The following is a 25384-nucleotide window of genomic DNA, read 5'->3' on the forward strand; positions in this document are numbered from 1 at the left end:
TCCAGATGAAGAGAGTGTGTAAATCAGGGTAAATTGGTTTTATCCATGTTTGGCTTTCATTAATTAAGTGTTTTAGGGACTTTATGAAGCTAATGTTTACTACACAGCATCGTCTTGCTCACTTCAGTGTACATTGCATTTAACCAGTATATTCTCATGGCCTGCTTAATAACTGAATAGTTTAACTTGGTTTTGTGCAGTTGCAATATTCTTTTCAGAAGAAAATTTGTTGTTACAGGTGGAAGCAGAAATGAAAATGCTGAACATTACCTTTAAAAAACTAGGTGGGATTTGTATTGGATATGTGTTCTGTACCACTGACTTTTAGAGCACATTTTGACAGGTGGTCATTTTCAAGTTAAACCATATGCTTGTCACTGATTTTATTAAAATTCTATTTATAAGAAGGAGGATTTTCTTTACAGTTGATGATAATCAGAGTCCGGCCACAAAATCATGGGTTTACAGAATTTTAAAAATTTGTATTTTCTGAAATAGGAATAAAAAAGCGTTGTCTTCAGGAAAAAGTCAAAGGATGAAGCAAGTTTCCATCTTCCAATCAAAAGGTCCCAAAATGAGCTACAGTTCAGCCTTTTAAATTTTCTAAGCTTCAGTTTTCCTTTCTTTTCTTTTTTTTTTTTTAGAGATAACTATTGTTTTATTTATTTATTTTTTTATATAACTTATTGTCAAGTTAGCTAACATACAGTGCATATAGTGTGCTCTTGGTTTTGGGAGTAGATTCCCGTGATTCATCACTTACATGCAACACCCAGTTGAGCCTCAGTTTTCTTAATTTGCTCAAATAGTATTCATATTACATGGGTGCAGATACAATTAAATGGCTATCATAAGTTAAAGAATTTTGTAAGTTGTAGGCATGCACAATGACAGAGCACCCTTGTTAAGTTAGGGATATGGTAAAGACAAAAAAACGTCCATATGTGACCCTCAAATCAGCATGCCTATAAATGTTTAAGTGAGATGCTTACCACCATCTTTTCAATTAAAAAAAAATCCATCTCAATTGAAAATTCAAAGTGAATTTTCTTTGGTGAGCTAAGCCTGCTAAGTGGCTGATCTGGATTAAGCTGAGATCTGAAATTCTAGTTTGCCAATGCACACTTTCAATTTCAGTAGCTGTGATGTTTAAAGGGCAAAGGATCTGTGGTTCTTTTTGTCCTTGAACAAAAACAAGACAGACACATACACACACACACACACACACACACACGAATAACTGTTTATTAAATAAGAGATTTATTGCTATTTTCTTTGTGAAACATTCATTTTCTTGCGATTTTTGCCTACCCTCATTATAAGAGCAGTCATCTTTAGAAAGCACCCATTACTAACTACTGTTACTTCAAGATTAGCCTTGGTAAACCATGTCAGCTGGCCTCCAAATCTAAATACATGGGTTGGGGGATATATTTCTCTTCTCTAATATCACATCTGTAATTCAGATACTAACAGTGTAATAATTTATTTATTTATTTGTATTTATTTATTTTTTAACATGAAATTTATTGTCAAATTGGTTTCCATACAACACCCAGTGCTCATCCCAACAGGTGCCTTCCTCAATGCCCATCACCCACCCCCCCTCCCTCCCACCCCCATCAACCCTCAGTTCATTCGCAGTTTTTAAGAGCCTCTTATGGTTTGGCTCTCTCCCTTTCTAATTTTTTTCCCCTTCCCCTCCCCCATGGTCTTCTGTTAAGTTTCTCAGGATCCACGCAGTGTAATAATTTAAAGAATGTATACATTTAGCAGTTGAAAATATGACATGGAAGTAAAATATTTGGCTATAATTTCTTTGGCAACTGACCCCTCCCCCATTCTGACTTTATTTCACTAAAGATACCTCTCAGATACACACTTACCTCATGTGTAACTACTGATTCGTGGGGAACAATACCCTGTGATATAACTGAACACTTTCTTTTTTAAAACAAAAATAAAAATGTATTAAAACAACTGATCTGATCATTCAACAGACAGTAATTGAAAGGGCATTCTGTAATAGATGCTCTGCATCATTTCACAAAAATGAAAAACATGGACTCCAGTCTCACAGAAGCCAAACTCATGAGAGAGAAAGATATGCAAACTAATAATGACAAGCTTCGTGGGACACAGAGATGAATATGACAAGGTTCCTCTCCTGGAAGAACTCCCAGACTACAGACCTGCAATTTTGATCTAATTTGATTTATTCTTTTAAACTCAGTGACTTTTAAAATGATTAACTTCATAAACATAATGACTTTGATTCTTACTCAAATAATTTCCACATTTAGAAGCAGCTTAAAAGAAGTCCTTTCAAAACTCCCCACAGAGCTGAGACTTCCTCAATTGAGATTGAAGAAAAATCTGCTTTAAAAATACAACTATTCACTTGGCTTTCTAGTTTTATATTTGGCCAAAGTTACAGAGAGATGGAAGAGGCATGTCTGATACTACCCTTCCTGTGCCACTGGAAAAATGATGAGGTCATTATGTTCCTTCTATGGGAGTAGAAGAACAGAAATCATTATACACAGAAAACAGGATAAGTCTATGCAAAATAATGTTAAAAATGGAATCAGAAACAATGTAGTCTTAAATAATTATTATATACTTTTGTACTCATAGGCCAAAATTTTGATCATGTGATCTGGCTTAAGAAGTAACAAAATGTCCCCATCTAGGACCTAATGCCAAATCAATTCCACCATTAAAAGGTAGGCCTTCTGAATATATATTTGTCTACAGTTTATCTTTAAAGTAAAAAACACACACACACACACACACAAAAGTATATTTAAAGTAAATAAATTCTAATCCTATTTTTACAGGTGTGGGATATTGGGAATATTATTCAACCCGAATACATTGGCTTCCTTTTATAAAGTTATAGAAGTACACTAGCCAGCCTTAAATGTTATTTTGGGTTTTCCTGTTCTAATATGATAATGCCTTCATATTTCCCCATATAGTTGAAAATAAGTGGTGATGCCTTTTCTGGTGCCTGAAGATAGAGTTAATCACTTCTTCTTTGATTGAAACCTCTCTGTAGGGTACATATATATCTGTTATGGCTCTTATCCCTGTCTATTGTCATTAAGAATTTCCATGTTTTTCTCAAGTAGATTTGTGGTTTTTTTGATAGTTCTCCACCAGATCTAGTATAAAATTGGCCCACAAAAAATGTTTGTTGAGTTGGATTTGTTCAATGGATTTATTACTGAGGGGACACTGGAATAATTCTCTTTAATGTTACTTTATACTTCAAATATAATTAAGAACTGATGAAACATAACCAGTTTTCCTTTCTCAGCTCCCTTTTTGATGGAGTTGATAAACAGTTATTTCCCTAAAGAAACATGGACTCTAAAAGCGGATGGTGAAAATCCAATTTCTTCTTACTTAGTCATTCTTTTACTACAACAAAAGAGCAATAATAGTGACAAAATTATAGTCTCCCAGTTAATATCAAAATTAAAGTAAAAATTCTGTAAGTATCTGTAACTCAAATGTCCATTACTTATACAATACACAAGATCTATCACAGACATAGAGGGCTTAAAGAAGTTGTGGTCTTCTAGCATCCTGATATATTATGGATTTTTAGAGGTTATAATAGAGAAATCTTAGATATAAATAAGACGTTGGCAATAACTATGTTATGCACAGTGGCTCTTCTCAAAACACAGACACATACATAGATACAAACACATATACACAAATGTTAGTATTCTCTAATATGACTAATGTGGCTATTTTTACGCTATTTGTTGTTTTTACTCTAGTGGCTACCAAGTGATCAAAACATTTTGCATTTTATATAACAGTGGGTAGGTTGACATTTAACAATGATGGAATTGAATAGTCCTAACTTATACTAACATATCAACTTGCTTCTTAAAATCCATTACTTTCTTACTATATATGTCCAATTATTAAAATCATATTCATGTTTTGGTGCTGCTACTTGAGATTCGGCTAAAAGAATGTACAGACGATTTATTTAAATTCAGAAAGAAACTCAGTCAAATTAAAAATTTTTGTGCTTCAAATGACACCACTAAGAAAGTCAAAACCAACCCACAGAAAAAAAATTTATGGACAAAAAACATTTACAAATAATATATCTGATAAGTGGTTTGTATCCAATATATAACAAGCACAAGTCTAAAATAAGGACAAACAGCCCAACTTAAAAATGAGCAAGGAATTTGAACAGACATTTCTGTAAAGAAGATATACAAATGTTCGAGCACATGAAAAGATGGAAAACATCATTAGTTATTAAAGAAATGCAAGTCAAAACCACAAAGATATTCCACTTACACCTACTAGAATGGTTATAATAAAATAGAAGATAACAAGTGTTGAGGAAGTTGTGAGAGAAATTGGTGAGGATGTGGCAGAAACGAACTTTCAAGCATTGCTGGTGAAAACAAAATGGTATAACCACTTGTGAAAACATTTTGGCAGTTGATCCAAATGTTACAGAGTTATCATTTTACTCAGCAATTCCTAGGTAGATACCAAGAGAAATTAAAACACATGAGAGAAATGAAAACATATGTCAATATGTACTCAAATGTTTATGGCCCCCTCGTTCATAGTAGCCCCAAATGGAAACAACTGAAAGGTGCATCAGGCGATGAATAAACAGAGTATATGATGTATCTGTGTGATGGAATGCTATCCAGTAATAAAAAGGAACAAAGTACTGATACATATATTACAACATGTTTGAACCTGGAAAACCTGACACTGAGTGAAAGAAGCAGGACACAAAAGACTACACATTGCCTGATTTCATTCATATGAGAGGAACAGGCACATCTACAGAGGCAGAGAGTAGATGGGTGCTTGCAAAGGGCTAAAGCAGGGGGAATGGAGGAGGCACTCCCAACGAACACAGAGTTCTTTCTATTTTCAGATGATGAAATGTCCTAAAGTCAGATTTTGAGGATGATTGCACAATTCTGTAAATAGAGTGAAAACAGAGCTGCACACCCTAACTCTGATAGGTTAATTATATCTCAGTAAAGCTTTTAAAAAATAAGATGAAACACATCATAGTTCTATTGCAAACTATCTTTCTCTTCCATTCTATTGAATATTTTTCTTTTTTGCCATTGATTCCACCTTGATTTAAATGATGAGGGCTTCTGTTACTATTTGTGTGTTGATTCTCATTTTCCTTGTTTGATTTGTTTTCTCAAAGGAATAAAAGAAAGTGCCATTAACACTGCCTTTGAAACTTACCGTCCACGTGACTTGAACAGTGGTGGGAGTCAACACAACTGGAGTATGGAGACGGACAATGACATCCCCCAGTTCTTTCTGTACTTGTCTATGGTCCACTCCTTGTGCTGGTGGGCTGATATCTACAGAGATAACCATTCCCAATAGTTAAAAATTCATCGTAAAATTCCAATTTGTATTGTATAAGACAATATTATAGGTCATTAGAAATAATTGCAGAGGAAAAAATTGAAACCTTTATTGACAAACAACACAACAACAACAACATTAGAGCATATTTATATACATACCACCCAGGGGCTAGGACATAATTTGAGAGATGATATTTATCTTTCCTAAAACAATATTAATAAAAGTGTTCATAATCTCTTACTCCCTTCAAATACATTGTTGTGGAAGATCTATTATTTGCTTATTAAGGAATAAAGTATGTGCCATAAGACTTCTTTAGGAACATGAGTTTTCTATAGACGCTGGCATATGGAAGGACTTTCCTGAGTAGTTAACGGAGCAATATCTGAAAACTGCTGTTTAGGAATTTGTTTAATCCCTTGTCCCAATTGGAAGACTGTGTGTTCTTACTCCTTGACCTATTCTAGACTGGAAGCATGGAAATAACATAATCAGGGGAAACTGAGAAGTGAATTATGTCACCAATGGTTAACAAAGTGAGTGAAAGAAGGGACAATGCCCCTCACCCTCCAAATTCACAAAAATATTTTGACTGAAAAAAGTAGAATACTGATAAACTGTTCTAGAGTAATAAACTTTGAGCAGGACTTCAATATCTGACAAATAAAAAAGGAATTCAGCTGCTTTTTGGAAGTGATAAGAGAGAGGAGAGGGAAAAATCACTGCAATATTTAGAATGATATACTCTCAGCCATATATTGTTTGGCCCTGTATCCATCATTCATATAATACTACTCTATTGTTCCATACAATGGTTTATATCCTATGTGCCATTAAGAAAAAAACTAAGATAAATTACAGACATTCAATTCATCAAATTGATATCACAGACTAAATTTCACACATACTCAAATCAACTGCTTTAATTTTTTTTTCAACATTTATTTATTTTTGGGACAGAGAGAGACAGAGCATGAACGGGGGAGGGTCAGAGAGAGAGGGAGACACAGAATCTCGGAAACAGGCTCCAGGCTCTGAGCCATCAGCCCAGAGCCTGACGCGGGGCTCGAACTCATGGACCGTGAGATCATGACCTGGCTGAAGTCGGACGCTTAACCGACTGCACCACCCAGGCGCCCCACAAATCAACTGCTTTAACTGGTGCACAGCAATATTAAGTTGAATTGTTTTTTCTCCAACTATTTTCTTTTTTTTTTTTTCCAACTCTCTTTCAAGGAAGGAATCTAATTTGAAATAATTCATTTTTAATCCTGTTTTCTCCTATTTTCTCAGGCCACAATACAACACTCTTGCAAAAATATTTTTAAGTGCATATCTCAGTCATAACTTAAATTGGGTACACTAACTTAAATTGGGACATCAATAGTGAACGGGGTGAGGGTTATGGGCAAAATGGGTGACGGGTAGCGGGAGGTACAGGCTTTAGTTATTAAACGAATAAGTCATGGAATAAAAGCTATAGCATAGGGCACATAACCACCAGAAAACAAATTGGTGGTTGCCAGATGGGAGGGGGATATGGATGAAATAGGTTAAGGGGAATGAGTACACATATTTTGATGAGCGATGAGTAATGTATAGAATTATTGAATCGTAATGTTGTATACGTAAAACTAACATAACACTGAATGCTAATTATGTTCAAATTTAAAAATAAATTAATATATATTTTTAAGCCACAGAATAGGGAACATAGTCAATGATGTTATAATAGTGCTGTATGGTGACAGATGGGTAGCTACTCTCGTGGTGAGCATAGCATAATACAGAGATGATGGCTCACTATGTCGTACACCTGAAACTAATGTAACATTGTGTGTCAACTATACTCAAAAAAATTCAAAAAAGAAAATAAAATTCTCAAGGATCTTAGCATGACTTGGAAGAATGCATTAATTTGGCATTAGCATTTGGTATATAATTAAAGTGTTGCCTTTATTAGTATTTGCAATTTATATCAATAATTTACAAACTTGATTATAATTAAAACAGGATTAAAATATCTTAGAACTCTTCTGCTGTTTTCCAACCCTCTGTACCAATCTGAGTAAAGCACAAACTTATCTCATGACTCAGGATATATATTTGCTGCTATTATCTGGAAAATGTAAATGTAAATAATAAAAAAAAATGAGTGAAAAAACCAGGACATTAATATTTGGGAACTACCCTTTGGTGATTTTCTCCCCAGTTCCAGTGTTTTTCATCCTTAACATAAATAGCATAACTAGTTTTACTTCATTTAGGAAAAAAAAACATTAATAATATTATATGAATAATATTGACCTTTGCTGTCATATCTATGGTCTCCTGTGATATTGATAGGACAAGTATTTGCTGCCTTTCTAAAATAAAAGATTTCTAAGTTCTATGGTACTTAGTATCTTTATATTTAAAAACATCTTTAATATCTTTAAAAACAATGTGAATATCTTTAATATTTTAAAAATAAGAGCTCGCACAGCAAAGTATTCTTTGAAAAGAAGTGCTTTGCTGAATGCAAAGCTGCTAAAAGTATGATGTCAAAAAATGATCCTGCCATTCAGACACAAAACATGAGTTTTCCTATTAAATATCTGTTAAGAGAACATAAGTCTTTTGCTCTATGTAGTCTCTCAACTGGAACAAGCCAGATCACAAACAACTTTTCATTAATCTTTTTTGACCTTTTCACCAAGAAGTTATTTTATGAGTCAAGATTTAGTGTCTGGCAGTTATGGAATGATCAAGAAGGTCTGCCGGATATAATCACAGCAAGAGTCTCCCCCATCCTGTTATCTTCCACCTTTCACTGCAACTGCACACAAAAACTGACTCTTTCTCTCTGCGCTAGTAAAAATGACCTTGTTCCTGTAATTTCTTGAGTGAAAACCATATATGTCTTCAAGTTCAATAATTTAATTTACTCATTAAATCCAGACACACTAAAGGAGACTGGATCTAAGGAAGGTGAAATATAACCAGTTTCAGATCTTCAAATTCCTTGTTGTACTTTTTCTTTCTCTAGAGACAGGTTCTTTACCTACAGGCCCTTTATCATCATGGAAAATTAATCACATTCCCGCTTAGAGAACAATAGCAAAGTGGCATTCCCTCCTCCCTTGACTGTCATCATGTCAGCAACGTTACAAAATCACGTGGTGACTTTATTTCACTTGATTCCTTGGCGCCCTTCTCTGTTATAATAGCACGCTAGTTACTATCACTGAACTACATTGTAATTATAATAATATTTTTATGGCTGTATGGTGCTTTTCATTGCATAAAAATACTACTTTGAATTATATCCTGTTCAAAGCCTTTTACAAATAAGAAATAATTAACCCTTTCTCAAGAACCCTGTGGGAAGCAGGTTGTAACAAATAATAAAGCCATAGTGTCTGCTTTATTATTTCCAGCTACTACTAGTAGGAAGGGAAATTGTAATGCAACATCCTGTATTAACCCCTAGACTTCATGACATCTTAATTTGAAGATACAGGCTAATAAAGATTAGAAGAAAAACTTCATTTTGAGATTATAATATGCTGGGTGGTTTTTTTTTGAGTTTTTATTTAAATTCCAATTAGCTAACATACAATGTATATTAGTTTCTGGTGTACAGTATAGTGATTCAACACTTCCTATACAACACCTGGTGCTCATCACAGCAGGTGCATTCCTATATCCCCATCAGCTCTTTTACCCATCCCCCCACCTAGATTCCCTTCGGTAACCATCAGGTTATTCTCTATAGTTGAATCTGTTTCTTGGTTGGCCTCCCTCTCTCTTTTTTCTTTCCTTTGCTTGTTTGTTTTGTTTTGTTCTTTAAATATTTTTTTTATTAGCCAAAAGAATCACATACCTCACAAAGAAAACTTGATTTACTCTTTTCTGAAACAAATTGCTCCTTTAACCATCTGATAAAAGACACTATAGGGATGCTTGTCAAACTTGACCAAACATCACCTGGAGAGCACCTTACCACAGACTGCGGGGCTGCACCCCCAGAGCTTCTGAACTGCAGATCCAGAGTCTGCCTTTCTTTTTTTTTTTTTTAAATTTTTTTTTTCAACGTTTATTTATTTTTGGGACAGAGAGAGACAGAGCATGAACGGGGGAGGGGCAGAGAGAGAGGGAGACACAGAATCGGAAACAGGCTCCAGGCTCCGAGCCATCAGCCCAGAGCCTGACGTGGGGCTCGAACTCCCGGACCGCGAGATCGTGACCTGGCTGAAGTCGGACGCTTAACCGACTGCGCCACCCAGGCGCCCAAGAGTCTGCCTTTCTAACATGGTCCTAGGTGATGCAGATACTGCTTCTGTAGGAACTACACCTGGAGACTCTCTGCACTAAAAACAGAATTCTTGAACACTACGAGTAATGATGATATCCCTATCTGGGCATTGTATCCATTAAAGATCAGTTTTTGCTATTGCAAAATTAGTTTCGAAGGCGGCATATGTTTCCTCCCTTTGAAATATGGTAAAGCCCTAACTTAGGTGATTTACTCTTACTATGTATATGGACCCAATTATTTTGTTTATCTTTTACTAAACAGACCCTGACAATTCCCAGAAGAGGACACACTCACCATGGTGAACAGCAAGTTCCTTTCTCCTTCCCTGGATCAGGTAATGAGTCATTGTAATAAGTGATCAGGCACGTGTATCTTTCCTCACACAATCCCTTTGTTCTCAAAGATCTGCTTAATGCCTCCTTCCAGAACCAGTCATGTTTACAGCTATTGAAATTACCTTGTGTGCGCACAGGATCTGACATCGGGCTCGGGTCGCTCAGACCTTGGGGGTTGATTGCTCTGACCATGAATAAATAGATCGTGTTGGGCCGCAGGCCTCTCACTGTAAAGAGGGTGGTCTTCACATGGTTTGCCACTGTCTGCCAGCTATTGCTCACGGATTGGCTGAAACATGAACAGGACTTTCATTTAAAGAACTGTCTAAAAGGTATCGGAAATGGAGTTGGGCATCAATGACAAAAGTTAATGGCTGAAAATTAAACACACACACGCACAACACTTGAAGTGTTAAGGCCAATAAATGAAACATTTGGATGATTTCTGTTTATTCAACAACAAAGCCGAGCCCACCTAACGGAAGTGCCATGCACAACAAAATTAAACTCAGCCCAGGAGATGTGACAGCACTTTGCTAATGCACAGCAGCCCACTAAATGAATACCTGTAAAAGGAACAGAGGCCAAGATCACAACATCAAGTTTATACAATAAATATGGTCCTCGTAAATGTATATATATATATACCTTGAAAAGAATTAACCTGTAGAAAGAATAAATGGACTACAGAGTAAATTATGCCAATACATTTTCCTGTTACAAGGTGTGTTTTCTTTTGCATCAATTCCACATGCAATATTATAATAGAGCCTTCTAAAACTACATATCTGTAAAAGAAGAAAGGAAGCACGTAAGGAATATTTTCCCTTGGTCACATTTTTAATAAAATTGTACATTACATAGTACTGTGATTTCTCATCTTCAAATGGTGAAATACCTCTGAAAATATGTGTGGAAACCCCTTAGCAGCCACTTACAGATGGGATGCTCATTTAGAAAACTTTGTCTAGAGACAAATGCTGTTTTTGTTCATAACGAGAAGAAAATTGTGATTTTTCAGGGCCGACCATTTACTTTTCAGCAGTTCTTATATATTAAAGCATGAAAATTATAGAAAAATAGTATTTTGAAAGTTGGGCATGACATATTTATTGATCATTACCTTAAATAGATTAGGGAAGCCTAAAATGAAAGTAATGATTTGTCCTAATGCTTGAAAATGACAGTGGCTATCACTATCTTTATAAAGGCAAATCAAAGCACATTGAAACAATGCAAACTTCATTTTCTCATTTGTATAAAAATTTTATTAAATTTTCATGGTGATTTTATCATGACATTTGCTAATTTATAGTCGATACCCTTACATTGATGAAATTTTTTTTTCAAATAGCAATTGGGCATATCTTTGTTTTAGCAACCAGAAGTACATGGAATCAATTCCGTAGCTGTAGTTTTTCATTTTTAAGGCATATCCAATTAATGTATTAAAATATAGAGCATAAAAACAATGGAATGACTTTAAGTTCTGCTTTAATTATTAGGAAGCAAGTTTCCAGGGTTCCATGCCTCAATAAATATTGCAGAACTTAAAAATGTCTGTGCCCAATTGAATTACTTTCTGCCTAGTTCTAATGACAAAAATCTCATCTTAAATCTTTACAGTGGTCAGGGTAAAGAAGGGATCTATATGATTATGTCATGAGCTAGATCCCCATAGGCTTAGGCACGGGTAATGCATAATTTAATCCTATAATCAACTTATAAATGAAAGAATAACAACAACAACAAAAAACTAGAGTATATCCTTGAATAAAATCAGATATAAAAGATAAGTACTGAAAATGCACTGTTAAACATGTTCTTAAGATAAAACAGCAGGATAACTCACATGAGATTTTAGCATATAGGAGCTAAAGCAAAAACCCATGGAGAAAAGAAAAGGAAGTGTCCCATACCTGAAAGCCTCAATGATATATGCACTTGCTGGAAAGGCTCCAGGGGTACCTGGTTGCCAGGACAAGGTGACACTGTTCTTAGTAACATCAGTGACCTGTGGTTTGGACGGTGGCCCTGGCAGGTCACTTAAATCATAATTTTTACTGATTGTTGCTCCAGAGTCTATAGAGGACAAACAGAAAATGCTTCGTTCCTGATTGCATATACTGACATAATACTTAAAAACAGGAAAAACAGTCTGTTAAAGAAATTGACCTAGACAATGAGCAGTTCATTTTCATGAATCAAAAGTATATAAATGAATATTTGCTTTTCCAACATGTTACCAAATGCTTACTTTCACATAAGCTCTAGAATTGCTTATTCTTCAGAGAGAGATAATAAATACACTTATCAAGGACAAAAAGCAAGAAAATCTCTCCCCTTAACTATATCAGATTGCATATATGCAATGTTTTGTGGAGGAGTTGAAAAGTGGCATACGACTTAATTTTTACATTCAATGAATTTAAAATCTGAATCTGAATTCTGAGTCTTCAATTGTTATTTGGTAATGAGCTAATCACTAAAATGGACTTGAGTTTTCTTCTGTTAAGGTAATTCCCAAGGACTCACCAGTCACATCCAGCACAGCACTCCAGGAAGTCTCCCCACTTGAACTTGTGGCCACACAAGTATAAGTACCAGTATCAGAAATCTAGTGTGCAAGGAAGGGAGAGAATTCAACTCTTTCAATTAATTTGTATTTCGTCAATCTCAACAAGGTAATATTTAATTTCTTAAAATGTGGCGTGTTATTTAGCTGTCAAAATTATTCATTAGAATGAATAATAGGTACACATAAAATATTAAAATAAACTCATATATTATTTTATTCATAAAAGGAATTCAATGATTTTTTATTATACTTCTACAATTAAATGTTATTTGTCTGGTAAACTCTCTTTGACCCTCTTGCCTCCATGGTAATGCCCTTATCTTTGTATAACTCCAATTTATAATGGGGCTTTGCTGTGTGAGAGTTACATGCGGGCAACTCAGGACAGAACTTTTCAGAACCTTATAAATATTCAGAGATGAGAAATGCAAAGCTGTCCTCTCTATCTCCAATACATTACGTTTCAATGGAGAAAATGTACTCAGGAGTAAATAAGCACTGAAATAACACAGGGCTCACTTTTCTTTTTTTTAAGACATGGAGAAAGTGAAGAAGGAAAACACACACACACATACAACCTAAGCAACTAAATCTCTCCCCATAAATAAATTAGTATTCACTTATATTTAAGTTGGAGTAGTGTGACAGAGAATGAAATAAAGTTGTATCATTAAAAACCAAACAAACCATGTCTATGGAATCATTGCACTTCAGAGCTGAAAGGGACCATGCAAATAACTAATTCATAACTCTTTAAAGCGTACTTAAAAATTGCCATTTCATCGGTCACTTAAACTGTTTTTGTTATTCATTTGAAGAGTGGCAAAAGATTTTTAAAGTAGTTGATAATACAATCAGTTTGATCACCAAACTGAAGGAGGCAGGTCATCTGACATAAGATTAAAATTCTGTGATAAGGATGAGTCTAATTGTTGATGAAATCTGAGACTTCATGGAATATACCTGCTGGGTTCAAAATGTAAGTGCATTGGTGACTCAACCTTCCACAACTAAGTCTCAGGTAAATTATTAGTGCATGGATGTTACTGCTGTGCCACTGTTTTAATTGATTTTAAATGTCATTATGTATTGTAACTTGAGTTTCAAAGTGCTCATCATTCAAACGGCACATCATTCTTTGCCATGTTATGTTCATACAATTGTCTTCTATTATACAGCAGGATGATGGGGGATAGCCACTGTAGAAAGAGCCATTCTTTCAACTGTGGCTGTGCATGCATTATAGTCATTAGAAATCTCTCCATTTAAGAAGCATCACTCACAAACTAAATATAATGAGCCAAGGTTGGATTTTAATGCGATGTTCATTTGAATATGGTCTGTGAAAGAGTAAAGAATTTGCATTTTATTATAGCTGTTGAACTAAAATGTAGCACTTGTTATTATGTGCAAATGCTAAAATAAGTGTATGTAGGTAATGCTTCTTAACTACATCTCCTTGTCATTGTGTAGAGACACGGTCTGACATTAGCTGTGGTAGGTAGGTTTTAATGAGTATGGGAATATTCTACTTCTCGAAAGACACAGATTCAGTTACCAATTAGCTGGACTATGAGAATACAGTGTTCATCACGTTATTTTTCCCCCCTTGCATTAAGTACCAGAAAGAAAGAAAGAAAGAAAGAAAGAAAGAAAGAAAGAAAGAAAGAAAGAAACGGTGAGACACAAAGGAATATGACCTACAGAAACCCTCTCTTGACTATACGAATAAAGCACATTTTTAGCTCCCTTTAAAGACAGTCATTTTACAGAAAAAGAACATTTTCATACTGGAGTTTATCAAAAGCAATATCTGAAGCTGAAATATCATTGCTAAAAACTCACTCCTGCATTACCATCATCACCACTACATTCATTTTTATTCCTTTAACTTTAAATATTTTCTTTTCAGGTACTTCATATCTCTTCTATCCTTCTCTCTTTATCTTTAACCAAGTGCTTTAAAAAAATTAATGTGCTGGCACACTCTATCACCTGCTTTTCTCCTCGTGTGGTTGGCTGTCGACAAGCCTCCAGGAGCTTGCATCCCAGAGAGACTGCTCAGAAGCCTGTCACAGGGCTCGAAGTTTGTTTGACATCATCAAGCACCTACCTTTAATTGCTTCTTTCAAACACTACTGGGGATCTTGACTATTCAAGCACACCCTTTAATTCAGCAGTACAGTGAAAATGCATTAACCTCCATGGCCCAAGACTGACTTTAGCCCAAAGAGAGAGGTTAAAGTGTTTACTCAAGGAGAGTTGGCATTAATTTTTTTAATAACTCCCATTTGTTCAAAGAAGGTTAACAATTTACTATCAATACAAAGGCTAAAATCTGTACTAATTTACTTTTCTTTTAAGTTAATTTGACAGTATTTTTCTAGTTAAAGCAATAATTAATGCTTATGTCTTAAAATGAAAATGAAAAAAACTATATATTGTTATTAACAAATACACAAATTAACAAAAGTTTGTGTTTGTGTATGTACATACTGCAAAAAGAGTTCTTCTTCCTTTTTTGTATATGTCTGTGTGATACACTGATAAATACCAAATTAAGAAGTGATTGTAAATATATCTGTATTTTAAGATAATAATCCATGTTGTAATTGTTTAAAAATACATGCTACATAAAATATTTTATCTTGTTCTCCTAATTTCTGAATGGGAAAATTCAGCATTGTTTTTCCCACTTTTTTTTTACCTTGGTTCTACTTAAACATTTTTTGTTTGTTTAACATTTATTCATTTTTGAAAGGCAGAGAGAGACAGAGCATGGATGGGGAGGGGCAGAGAGCGAGGGAGACACAGAAACAGAAGCAGGCTCCAGGCTCCGAGCTATCAGCACAGAGCCCGATGCAGGGCTCGAACTCACGGACCGCGAGATCATGACCTGAGCCAAAGTTGGCCACTTAACCAACTGAGCTACCCAGGCACCCCTCTTGGTTCTACTTAGATACCAGATTCTACTAATTGTTCATCTACCAAATAATTTTTAATTAATTTTTGTTCATGCACTATTATATCTTATTTCTGGTTCTCATTCACAATCTTTTGATTATTCTAGCATGTTCTTCTGTTTTAGTGTAGTGATTGCCACATGGAGGGGAGGCTGTCTACATTTTGTTGAATGAAGTGAATATACTTGTAGAAGGTGGGTGGTCCCCATGATAACATCCAACTGGTATTCACATCTTGTATAATCAAGTCCCCACCATGAATGTGTGTGGGAACTGTTGACTTGCTTCTGGACAAAAGAATACAGCAAGGGTGATAGGATGTCACATTTGTGATGCATAAGATGTCACATCTTATGCTACATAATATTATAATGCCTGTCTTGCTAGAAGGCTCTGTACTTTCTTGAGTTTCAGGGAGCAAGTAGTCATAATGGGAATATCAGTACGGCAAGGAACTAAAGGCAGCCTTCAGTAAACAGCAAATAAGAAGCTGAGGTAATCAGTATGGTAGCCATAAGAAACTAAATGCTGTCAACAATCATGTTGCTCAGAGTCAACCCTATCCCCAGTCAATCTTCAGATGAGACCATAACCCTGATACCCGATTGTAACTTTGTGACACTTGGAAGTAGAAGACCCAGTTAAGTCATGCCCAGACTCCTAACCCCACAGAAACTATGAGAGTAACTCTATGTTCCTTTAAGCCTTTAAATGTTTGCTAATATTGTTAAATAGCAGTAGACAGCTAATACGATATTCAGAAATAGGCATTTGAGTTGCTTCTGAAGTACGTTTAATATGTTAAGTTGGCAGGAATGGTCATTCTCTAGCACATCATCTTCTGTTAAAAGAACAACAATGACTTGTCCTTGCCCACAGGTTTAAATCTATACTCCAGAGCAACTTAACCAAAAATGTAAGATTTTCCACCCACTAGCCAAAGCTGCCTTTTATGTACTCAATCTTACCTCTAGTTTTTTCCACATAATAGTTTGGCCGAGCCAACTTATCCACAATTCCTTGAAAGCTTCCTTTACTCAAGAGAGTAAATCAGAAGCATTTGACACTTTCCAATTATAAATATCCTATTACTATCATTAACTTCATGTGTTTAAGATTTTTAGCTTTATCATTTGGGTGTGAGCTGGGATGAAAGAATAAAAAGTTTCTAGGTCTGTTATGAACTTATCACCAACATAAGGACTTTCCTTCTAATTTCAATTCATCATTTGTAAAATAAGATATAACATGGCCTACCACAAAAGGTAGAGCAACTGTACTAGTCTGTGAGATTTTAAGTTCACAAAGCAATTTTTCCCTAGGGTGATACTTATGCGGAAATGAAGATCCAAATACAAGTCAAACATTACTTACCCGTAAATTCTTAATCTGCAATGTTCCTTGTTCTTGTATAGTTGCTCTTGGATCTCTACCCAGAAAAGTAAATCCCTCCTTTAACCAGCTAATTACAGGAAGAGGGTCACCAGTTGCTTTACATTTCAGTAACGCTGTACCATCTACTGCTAGTGTTTGGTTGGCCGGGCCTTGTAGAATTATGGGTGGAGGTCTATCTGTCAAAACTAAAGGATACGAATATTTTCAGGATATTTTAACTTCTAAGAAGTTATATTATATGATTAGATGTGAATTACACACATATTATAATTTATTCAGCATATTCTTTATCCATTATGTATTTATCATCTATATATACTATACATATATTATATTTACTGAGGACATACTATTATTTGTAACTAACTCTGAATTACCTACAGTAGATGACAATGAAATAAATTCTGACATTTTAGTATTGTTGAAAGTCTTAATCATATTGAAATTAAAATTAAAATATAGAGAGTTCATGGCAGTTATTCATAAAATGTCCATTTTGTCTCTTATAGGCATATTTAAGAAAGTCTGTGGAGTGTCATATGGTATAAACAATTTTTACTTTTGCTTTTATTATAAATATATGCGTAATACATAATATCACCCTTCAAAGCACCTTGCTGTATTTATATAGATTATGATATTTTGGTTGATGTTAAGTTACTAGGAAATAAACACTTTATTTCCAAGACTATGACACTGGGAGTTAGAGTACATAATCCAATTTGGATGACATGATTTTACTATTCCTTAGAATTAAGCAAAGAAATCTATTTGTACTATATTTACGGTATGAAAAAATAGCGTTTTCATTTCAAATAAGTGTTTACCTATATATCAATTTCTATGTTCATCCGGGTAAAATTTATACAATATCATAAACTTCTAGTTCAGTGTTTTTTAAAAAATATTTTGTAGCAGTATTTGCAGTGCCTTTGGAAGTATTTCATAATGATTTAGGAAGTATATCAGAATGTATAGTATGATTTAAATGGGTGATACAAATAGGGAGTCAATTGGATGCAAACTTTCAACCAGAACTCATTAGAACACTACATAATAAAGCTGACATGTCCATCCATGTCCAAGTGAGGCTTTCTTAAGAGAAAGTTCTGTATTCAGCATAGAGTTTGGTTAGCTACCCAAAATATTTATGTATGCTTCTATTACATTTATGATATAATTACCAAAAATCTTTATATCATATATAAACACAAACTTCCACAGAAAGGAAAAAAAAAAGAATGGTGGATTTTAATGATTTGATGATGGCTAAGCAACTATGAGGAGAATGTGGCTTTGAAGAAAGTAATCTTGTGTTAAATGTATGTAATCAAAATATCATTTTGCTCATTAATACTCTAATATTCTTAGTCCACAGCTTTCATGAATAATAGTTTATATGATTAGCTATTTCCCAATCCATATGCATGATATTTACTATTAGAATTCATGGTTTGGGGGGAAAAACATTAAATTAACCAGCACTTTTATAGCCTACCATGAGAAAGCCAACCAATTTTAATTTAAAATAGAAGTTATGAAATAGATCCACTATATTGCAAAATACAGTGGATTTTCAATCACACTAACACTACTACCTCAAAATATATATTACAATGTGTGCTTAGGTCTGTGTGTGTATGTGTGTGTGTGTATGTAAATAAATATATATTTGTAAATGTACACACATACATAAATATATATGTATGTAACAACCTTATAAAAACCTAAGAAAACAAAATTTTGTTTGTATATTATTTGTAAAGAAAAATTAGAACCAGTTATTTCCTGATTTTCTTGATCAAATTCTTCATTTTAAAAATAAATAAAATAATCTTCAGATAGTGTGAAAATACGATATACACCAATACTGACTCATCTAGCAGTAACTGCACAAACTGATATTCAAACTGAATATTCATGGAAATTACTTTCTTTATGGGTCATAAATAGAAGGCCAATTCACAAAATATTATAAATGATTTCTAAATTTAATGAGAAAAATGGGTTTGCATTACCAGGGTAGAATCTATTTATTCAATTTTAAATATTCCTACCCCTTTGTTTCAATTTAAATATCTCTACAGAATTCAGGTAACTTCTTATGGCCTGTTTTTATTTTTATATCCCTGAAATCATTAGATACAGCCAAGGACATCTAATTAGTTTCTTTCTTTTTTATTGCTCAAATGAGTAGCTCAAAGTCTTTTTAATGAATTTGATCAATAAAGTAATTGAAAATCTCCTGGCCAGAAGGAATTTTCAGTTTCAAAGATGTTATGCGTGAGAGATGACCACAGGTTTCCATGACACTGAGGTCAAAGGTTAAATGAACATTTAGGGTTTCCAGTGATCTGTGAACAACTCCACGGTTTTCTCTAACTATGCATTATAAATCCTCAATAAACCATTCATATAAGATCATGGTGTGACATTTATTGTCAATATAATATATAAATACATTTCTTCTTTCCAGTCCCTTTAGATTCTATTGGCTCTACTCAGAATTCTCATTCCAATTTTCTCATTCTCTGAGATACAGAGCAAAAGAAAAGAAGAAATGAACAGTGCCAATGGATTAATGAGAAGGTCTTCTAAAAGGATATTTTGAAATTCAAGTATATTGAAGCATCTTCATTCAATCTATAATCAGTAAAATTATCACTCAACAGAACATTTCATCACCATTAGCAATCTCATCTTATATGAACACTTGAGTTAAAAATACTTCCCAGAAAGGAGTTTAAGTGCAAAAATGTCGCAACAGAAACATCTCTATGGATGTTTTGCTTGTTTCTCTGAACACAACATACGTTTTTATTCTACACTGGAATTTCAATTGACTCTAAATTGCCCTGGGTCACACCCTCCAAAAAATGTTCCAAATGAAAATGATAGCTCATGTATCATTAAATTGTTAACCAATCTGAAAAATTCAAAACTATGAATAGAAGCAAAGTCATCAGCCAATGTGGCAAGTTAATATTAAGAAACAGTTATTTATAATAATAGTGTCTGTGTGTGTGTGTATGTGTTTATGTCTTGAAGTTAGAGTTTTTTTACTGTCAAAATCAATAACTCTATAACCTTCATTCAATGTTTTTGCAAAAGGATCTTCACTTTGTGATTGCTTACTTAAGTAAAAATCAATGTGGGAATTAATATTCAAGCCAGTTGTAACAAAATGTTCACAGTCATTTCAGTCATCAGGTTTAAACTTGTTTATCACTCTTTTACTTTGAACCTCAGAAACAAAGCTAGAATAACTACTGTTCCATGAGATTATGTCATCAACCAACACCAGGAAAATAAAAGTCTTCCTTTTCATTGCATCGGACATGATTCGGAATATCTGTCCTATCAATCAGCTCTTCTAATTCATCAATTTTGCTTTCTAAAATATGGTTTGCCTTTTACATAACAATTTCTTTATTTAGAAATGTTTTAGAGTCTGTCCTTTGTAAAATAATATAAGCAGCTAGATTAACGTGGAGGTCTTCAGGATTATGTTTGGAATATCTTTTATATATATCATATATATATCATTATATATATCATATGTATCATATATATGATATATATCACATATACAGTATATTTGATATATATATCATATATATATAAAACAACTTAGGCTATGGCCAGAATATCTTGTTTTCCCAGTATATGTACCTGGATATTTTTGTTAATGGTAGAAAATATATGGACTTTAAAGGGATGAATAATTATCTTTTATTTCTTTAAAAAAATACATAGGTATTAAGGATCAAAACTCTTGCCCATATAAAGGAAGAATTTCTTAGCATTGTTACTCTTGAACCTGACTTCTTTCAGTTTCATGACAGGTCTCTGCAACATCAGCAGGTACAGCTATTAATGACTGAATGTTCCCTTGGTCAATGTTTGTCTGTTCCATTCATTCCTATTCCTAACATGGTGCTGAATCAGGCAATATCATGGACAGATATTTAAAAAAATATTTCCTTTCTATTAATTTTAAATTACCACATAATATACATGTAAGTTTGATTTATAAAAGTGCATCAAATTTCATGAGCAGAGAAGGAAGAAAATCAAAGAGGTCACAAACCAAAATTCTTGAATCTCAGAAGTCAGCATCAAGGGAAAATAAAAACCTCACAAACCTCAGAATATAGGAGAACAAGAGAGAATTTTTGTTTTAGTTATCACAGAACAAGGCTTAAATTCATACTTAGGGTCAGGAAGTATCTAAAACTGCCTACCTATCAATTGTGACAAATAAGTAATCAGGGGAGAAAAACAGATTATGAAAATCGCTATATTTTTTTCAACTATCACTATAAATGTAGCCATTTCAGTTAAGATTTATAGTACATATGTACAAATAAAAAATAACAATTTTAGGATCCATCAGTAGTTTGGAAGGTATTTAATTAATTTACCTTAGTGGATGAATAATTAAAAAGTCATAGGATATCATAATGTGATTAGCTAATTGAAAATTCATCTGTTTCCATTGATAATATTAAACATGATATCTCTTCCTCTTTCATGAAATAAAATTATTAATGTCCATCAGAAGCAATCATGTCAGCATAAGACTAAAAACATATACAGATGACATTATACACACGAAGTATGATGTCATTTATTTAAAATAAGGCATCATTCTATTTTTAAGAATAAAATAGATAATCTTTGATATTCTTCTTTGGGAAAGCAAATGGTATTAAATCAAGGAGAAATAGAAACTGTTAAAAATGTTATTTTACCTAGAGTTAAACTTAGAAGATAAGCATTCATTTACATAGTTAGCAACCCAAAAATTTCACTTGGTTAAAATGGATCTTGAAATAAAATTACTATTTTCCTAAGACAAATCAAACAACAATATCGCACCATCAGTAACTTCCAGTTGGGCTTTTGCTAAAATGCTTCCAGCCACAGTTAGGGCCTGGCAGATATAATAACCCGCGTCCGATCGCTGAATGTTGGTTATTGTGAGGTCTCCAGTTGGCGAAACAGAGCATCTACTGTTGGGTTGCTGGGGTTGGTTTGGGAAAAGCAAGTTCTGTGGAAGAAACACAATCTCATCAATATCTTTTCCAATTCAGGAGGACAATTACATTAACAATGGTTATTATGATTACTGGAATATTGTTGGGAAAAGAAAATAAAGTTATTATAAAAATATGGTGTTGAAATGACTAAATGCCACATAGTGTTTCACTGGGAACTTTTTCCAAATCATGCAAAAATAATATGCTCTAAGAAGTCAACATGCTCTATTCTGAAGGAATAATCCTTTAAAATACCTGGATCTTTATCTTAACCATTTACTCTCTCCCTGACTTACTGCTAGTTACTCAATATCTTTGAAACATGATTTACTCATCTGTAAAATGGGCATAATAATGACTCTCATCAGACATTGTGATAATGTGGAATGTAACTTAACTATGCATGTGAATTATGAACTGCATATTACTAAGGAATGCAAAATCGATTTCCACTTATCATTTTGAATACTTAATGTAATTATCTGAATTTCTCATAAAGGTATTCAAAAGGGTGTGGCTGAGACTGACAGAGAGAGACAGCCAAATCTTCTCCTGCTATAAGATTTCTGCAGATTGTAACAGGTTTTTTTTAAATATTTATTTTGAGAGAGGGGGTGGGGTAAAGAAAAAGGGAGGAAGAGAATCCCAAGCAGGCTCTGCACTCTTAGCACAGAGCATGATGTGGGGCTCGATCCCACCAAATATGAGATCATGACCTAAGCCAAAATCAAGAGTTGGACGCTTAACTGACTGAGCCACCCAGGTGCCCCAAGTAACAGCTTTGAAAGGAAGTAGGTTTAAACAATACCATATATGCAAGATTAAGCAAATCATTGAAAATAAAAAGGAGATGCATAATGCTTCTGAAGTGTGCATGTGCCCTTAAAGAATTTCATAATATGGACTTTTTATGAAAAATTACTTTATTATACATTTCACCTTAAACACAAGCAGCTTAATCATAAAACTTTGAAAGTCCCTATATGAGAACAGTAATGTTAACTTGGATGACCCATGTTGCTTTACTGTTGTTCAATTAGGTAAAAACATTTGGGTATAACAAATCATATTGAGATATGTTTCCAGGTTGGATTATAAATAAGAACATATCAATTTTTATGTTGTATTTACTTACAAAAAAGCACATTATAACCCTCTGGGATCTGTTTCTCGACATAGTAATTAATTTTCCAGGTTTGTAATTAAACAGTTTCAATACGTTACAATCAGGAGGTAATAACATTCAATTAAAGGCCTAAGACACATTTTCACCTTAAAATGTTTTTACCCTTGAAGTAATACCAATGGAAGAGGATAAAATAGGGTATTAACACTTTTCAATTACGCTAAATGACTTTAATCCTACGAATGATGTCCTACTTTAATTAGAAGCTCTTCTCTTTATTGCAACATGATGGATGTCCACTTTATTAGATTTGAGTGTGACACTATAAGCCCACTTTACATAAACATTACCATGTTATTAAGCCCTTTCTAAAAGAACTGATGTTTGCAAGCATGTCAGGAATATAATTTCAAAATGCTATTGCCCTCCTATAAAACTTGTATTACTATATAAGGCTCGACATTTTCATGCATGTGAAACAATTTGAGAACAAGCTAATTCTCTTGTGGAATCCAAATATATTACTGAAATAAACCACCTAAAAAAGAAGGGTCTAAATTTTAAAGCTACTTGCAAATGATACAATAACTCAAAGTATGCACTTTCCTGCAATTAGCCATTAGAATACTAATTTACATAGTACTAATACATCAGATAGGCTTAATTCTCTCTGGGATCTCTTCCTCTACAACGTAATATCAGTCCACCTTCTAAATGATCCGTTGACATGGAAAATGGCATATGATTGAGGTTAACCCATCATCTTTATTTGCTGCTTGTGTGACATAGGCACAAGAAAATGGATTGCAAGCAAAACCCAGGAATTCTACAGAACTCCTCTTGCCCTGAAGTGGCTGGGTATCCTATTAGTGCTAATAGGCATTATCAGCACATATTGAGGAATATGGACCATTAAGTCCAGGCTCTTAACTCTCTCTACTGATGGAGAGTCATAGATCACTGTAAAAATTGGATACTGGAGACAGTAAGACCAATTTATTTTTCCTAATATTCCAATTCATAATGTGAAACTTTACAATTTGCTCAAGCAATTCACTTTTATTCTCATTTACAGTCTCTCTCTCTCTCTTTCTCTCTCTGATGCAAGGGAGATAGATGAAGATAAGAAAACCAAACCTACGAACATAGTCAAATCAAATTATCTAACTGGAATTTTTTTCCAGAGATTAATGTCTCTGGGATTACATGCCACTTTGTCAAATAACAGAAAAAGAAGTACCTTAATGCTATTTGATTACTTTAAAAAACATTAAAGCAGAATGTAGCATATTTAAATATCATGTTTATTGGGCCACAGGGCCAAAACATGTTCTGTTTTGACCAAAACATTATGATGCAATATCTTGTATCAACCTAGAGCTATTTTAGGGCATGATATTTACACATGATATAGCTGTATCTATATAATAACAACATATATAATAATGGTATTTGACTCAATAATGGGTTTAAAGTGTAAATTTGCAACAATCAAGTTTCTGTACATCATTATATTTATAAAATTGATAAATAAATAACATATTCATATCATTATGTTTGCTATCAGTGGCTTAAAGGAGTAACTTTTATGGATCCCATAGCCCCCCAGGGTGGGTGAAGGGAGGGAGCTACAGGAAAGAGAAAGGATCTTGTAGAGCTACCATGGCTCTGTAGGGTTCACCCATCCTAGGTTTCTCGAACACTGTGTGAGTCTGGGGCTTGGTGAGGGGCAGTAGTGTCCGGGCAGTGGGGGAGTTCAGGTCCTGGCATCCCTGGCCTGAGCAGAAGTATGAACTTGCCACTTCAGCCAGGATACAGGGGAGGCACTTCACATTCTCCTCATTTCTAACATCTTGTCAGGCCTTCATAATATGCAAAGCAGTTTCACGTAGAAACCAAATTAATCATGTAATCCTCATAACTTATGCAAAGTAAAATGTATTATTCTCACACTTTAGATTAAGAAAAGAAGCTTCAGTGAGGTTAAATAGTGCTATAAAGGTCTCACACTCATAAGGAGGGAAAATGGCTTTTGAATTCTTTCCTTTTTCAAGGTGTTTGTGTGTGCACATGTGCACACACATGTGTTATAACTCTTTCATGTTGCTTTATACTCACTTTAGAGTTCAGGATGTTTTCATCAAAAAGCAAATTTTAAGTGAAGAATCAAGAACTTTTGTGAGTAGAAATCTATTCAGTCACTAAGTAATTAAAAAAATGAATATTAAAGCCTGGAATAGTTCTTTTT

The 25384-nt window shown here is 34.0% G+C and overlaps 1 protein-coding gene across 7 annotated transcripts in view; it reads right to left on the bottom strand.

Annotated features, from left to right (window-relative positions):
* The window catches only part of ROBO2 (roundabout guidance receptor 2), a 610594-nt gene that overhangs the window by 91794 nt on the left and 493416 nt on the right, over positions 1 to 25384 (bottom strand). For all 7 annotated transcript variants that reach the window (XM_047875818.1, XM_047875814.1, XM_047875817.1 and 4 more), the window contains exons 9-14: positions 21850 to 22021; positions 16948 to 17153; positions 12568 to 12649; positions 11952 to 12114; positions 10155 to 10321; positions 5266 to 5387 (exon numbers count right to left, since the gene is read on the bottom strand). In XM_047875818.1, the coding sequence (XP_047731774.1) occupies positions 5266 to 5387; positions 10155 to 10321; positions 11952 to 12114; positions 12568 to 12649; positions 16948 to 17153; positions 21850 to 22021 (912 nt within the window). The remainder of the gene's footprint in view (positions 1 to 5265; positions 5388 to 10154; positions 10322 to 11951; positions 12115 to 12567; positions 12650 to 16947; positions 17154 to 21849; positions 22022 to 25384) is intronic.

Source organism: Prionailurus viverrinus, chromosome C2 (genome assembly GCF_022837055.1).
Source record: "Prionailurus viverrinus isolate Anna chromosome C2, UM_Priviv_1.0, whole genome shotgun sequence".
NCBI lineage: Eukaryota > Metazoa > Chordata > Mammalia > Carnivora > Felidae > Prionailurus > Prionailurus viverrinus.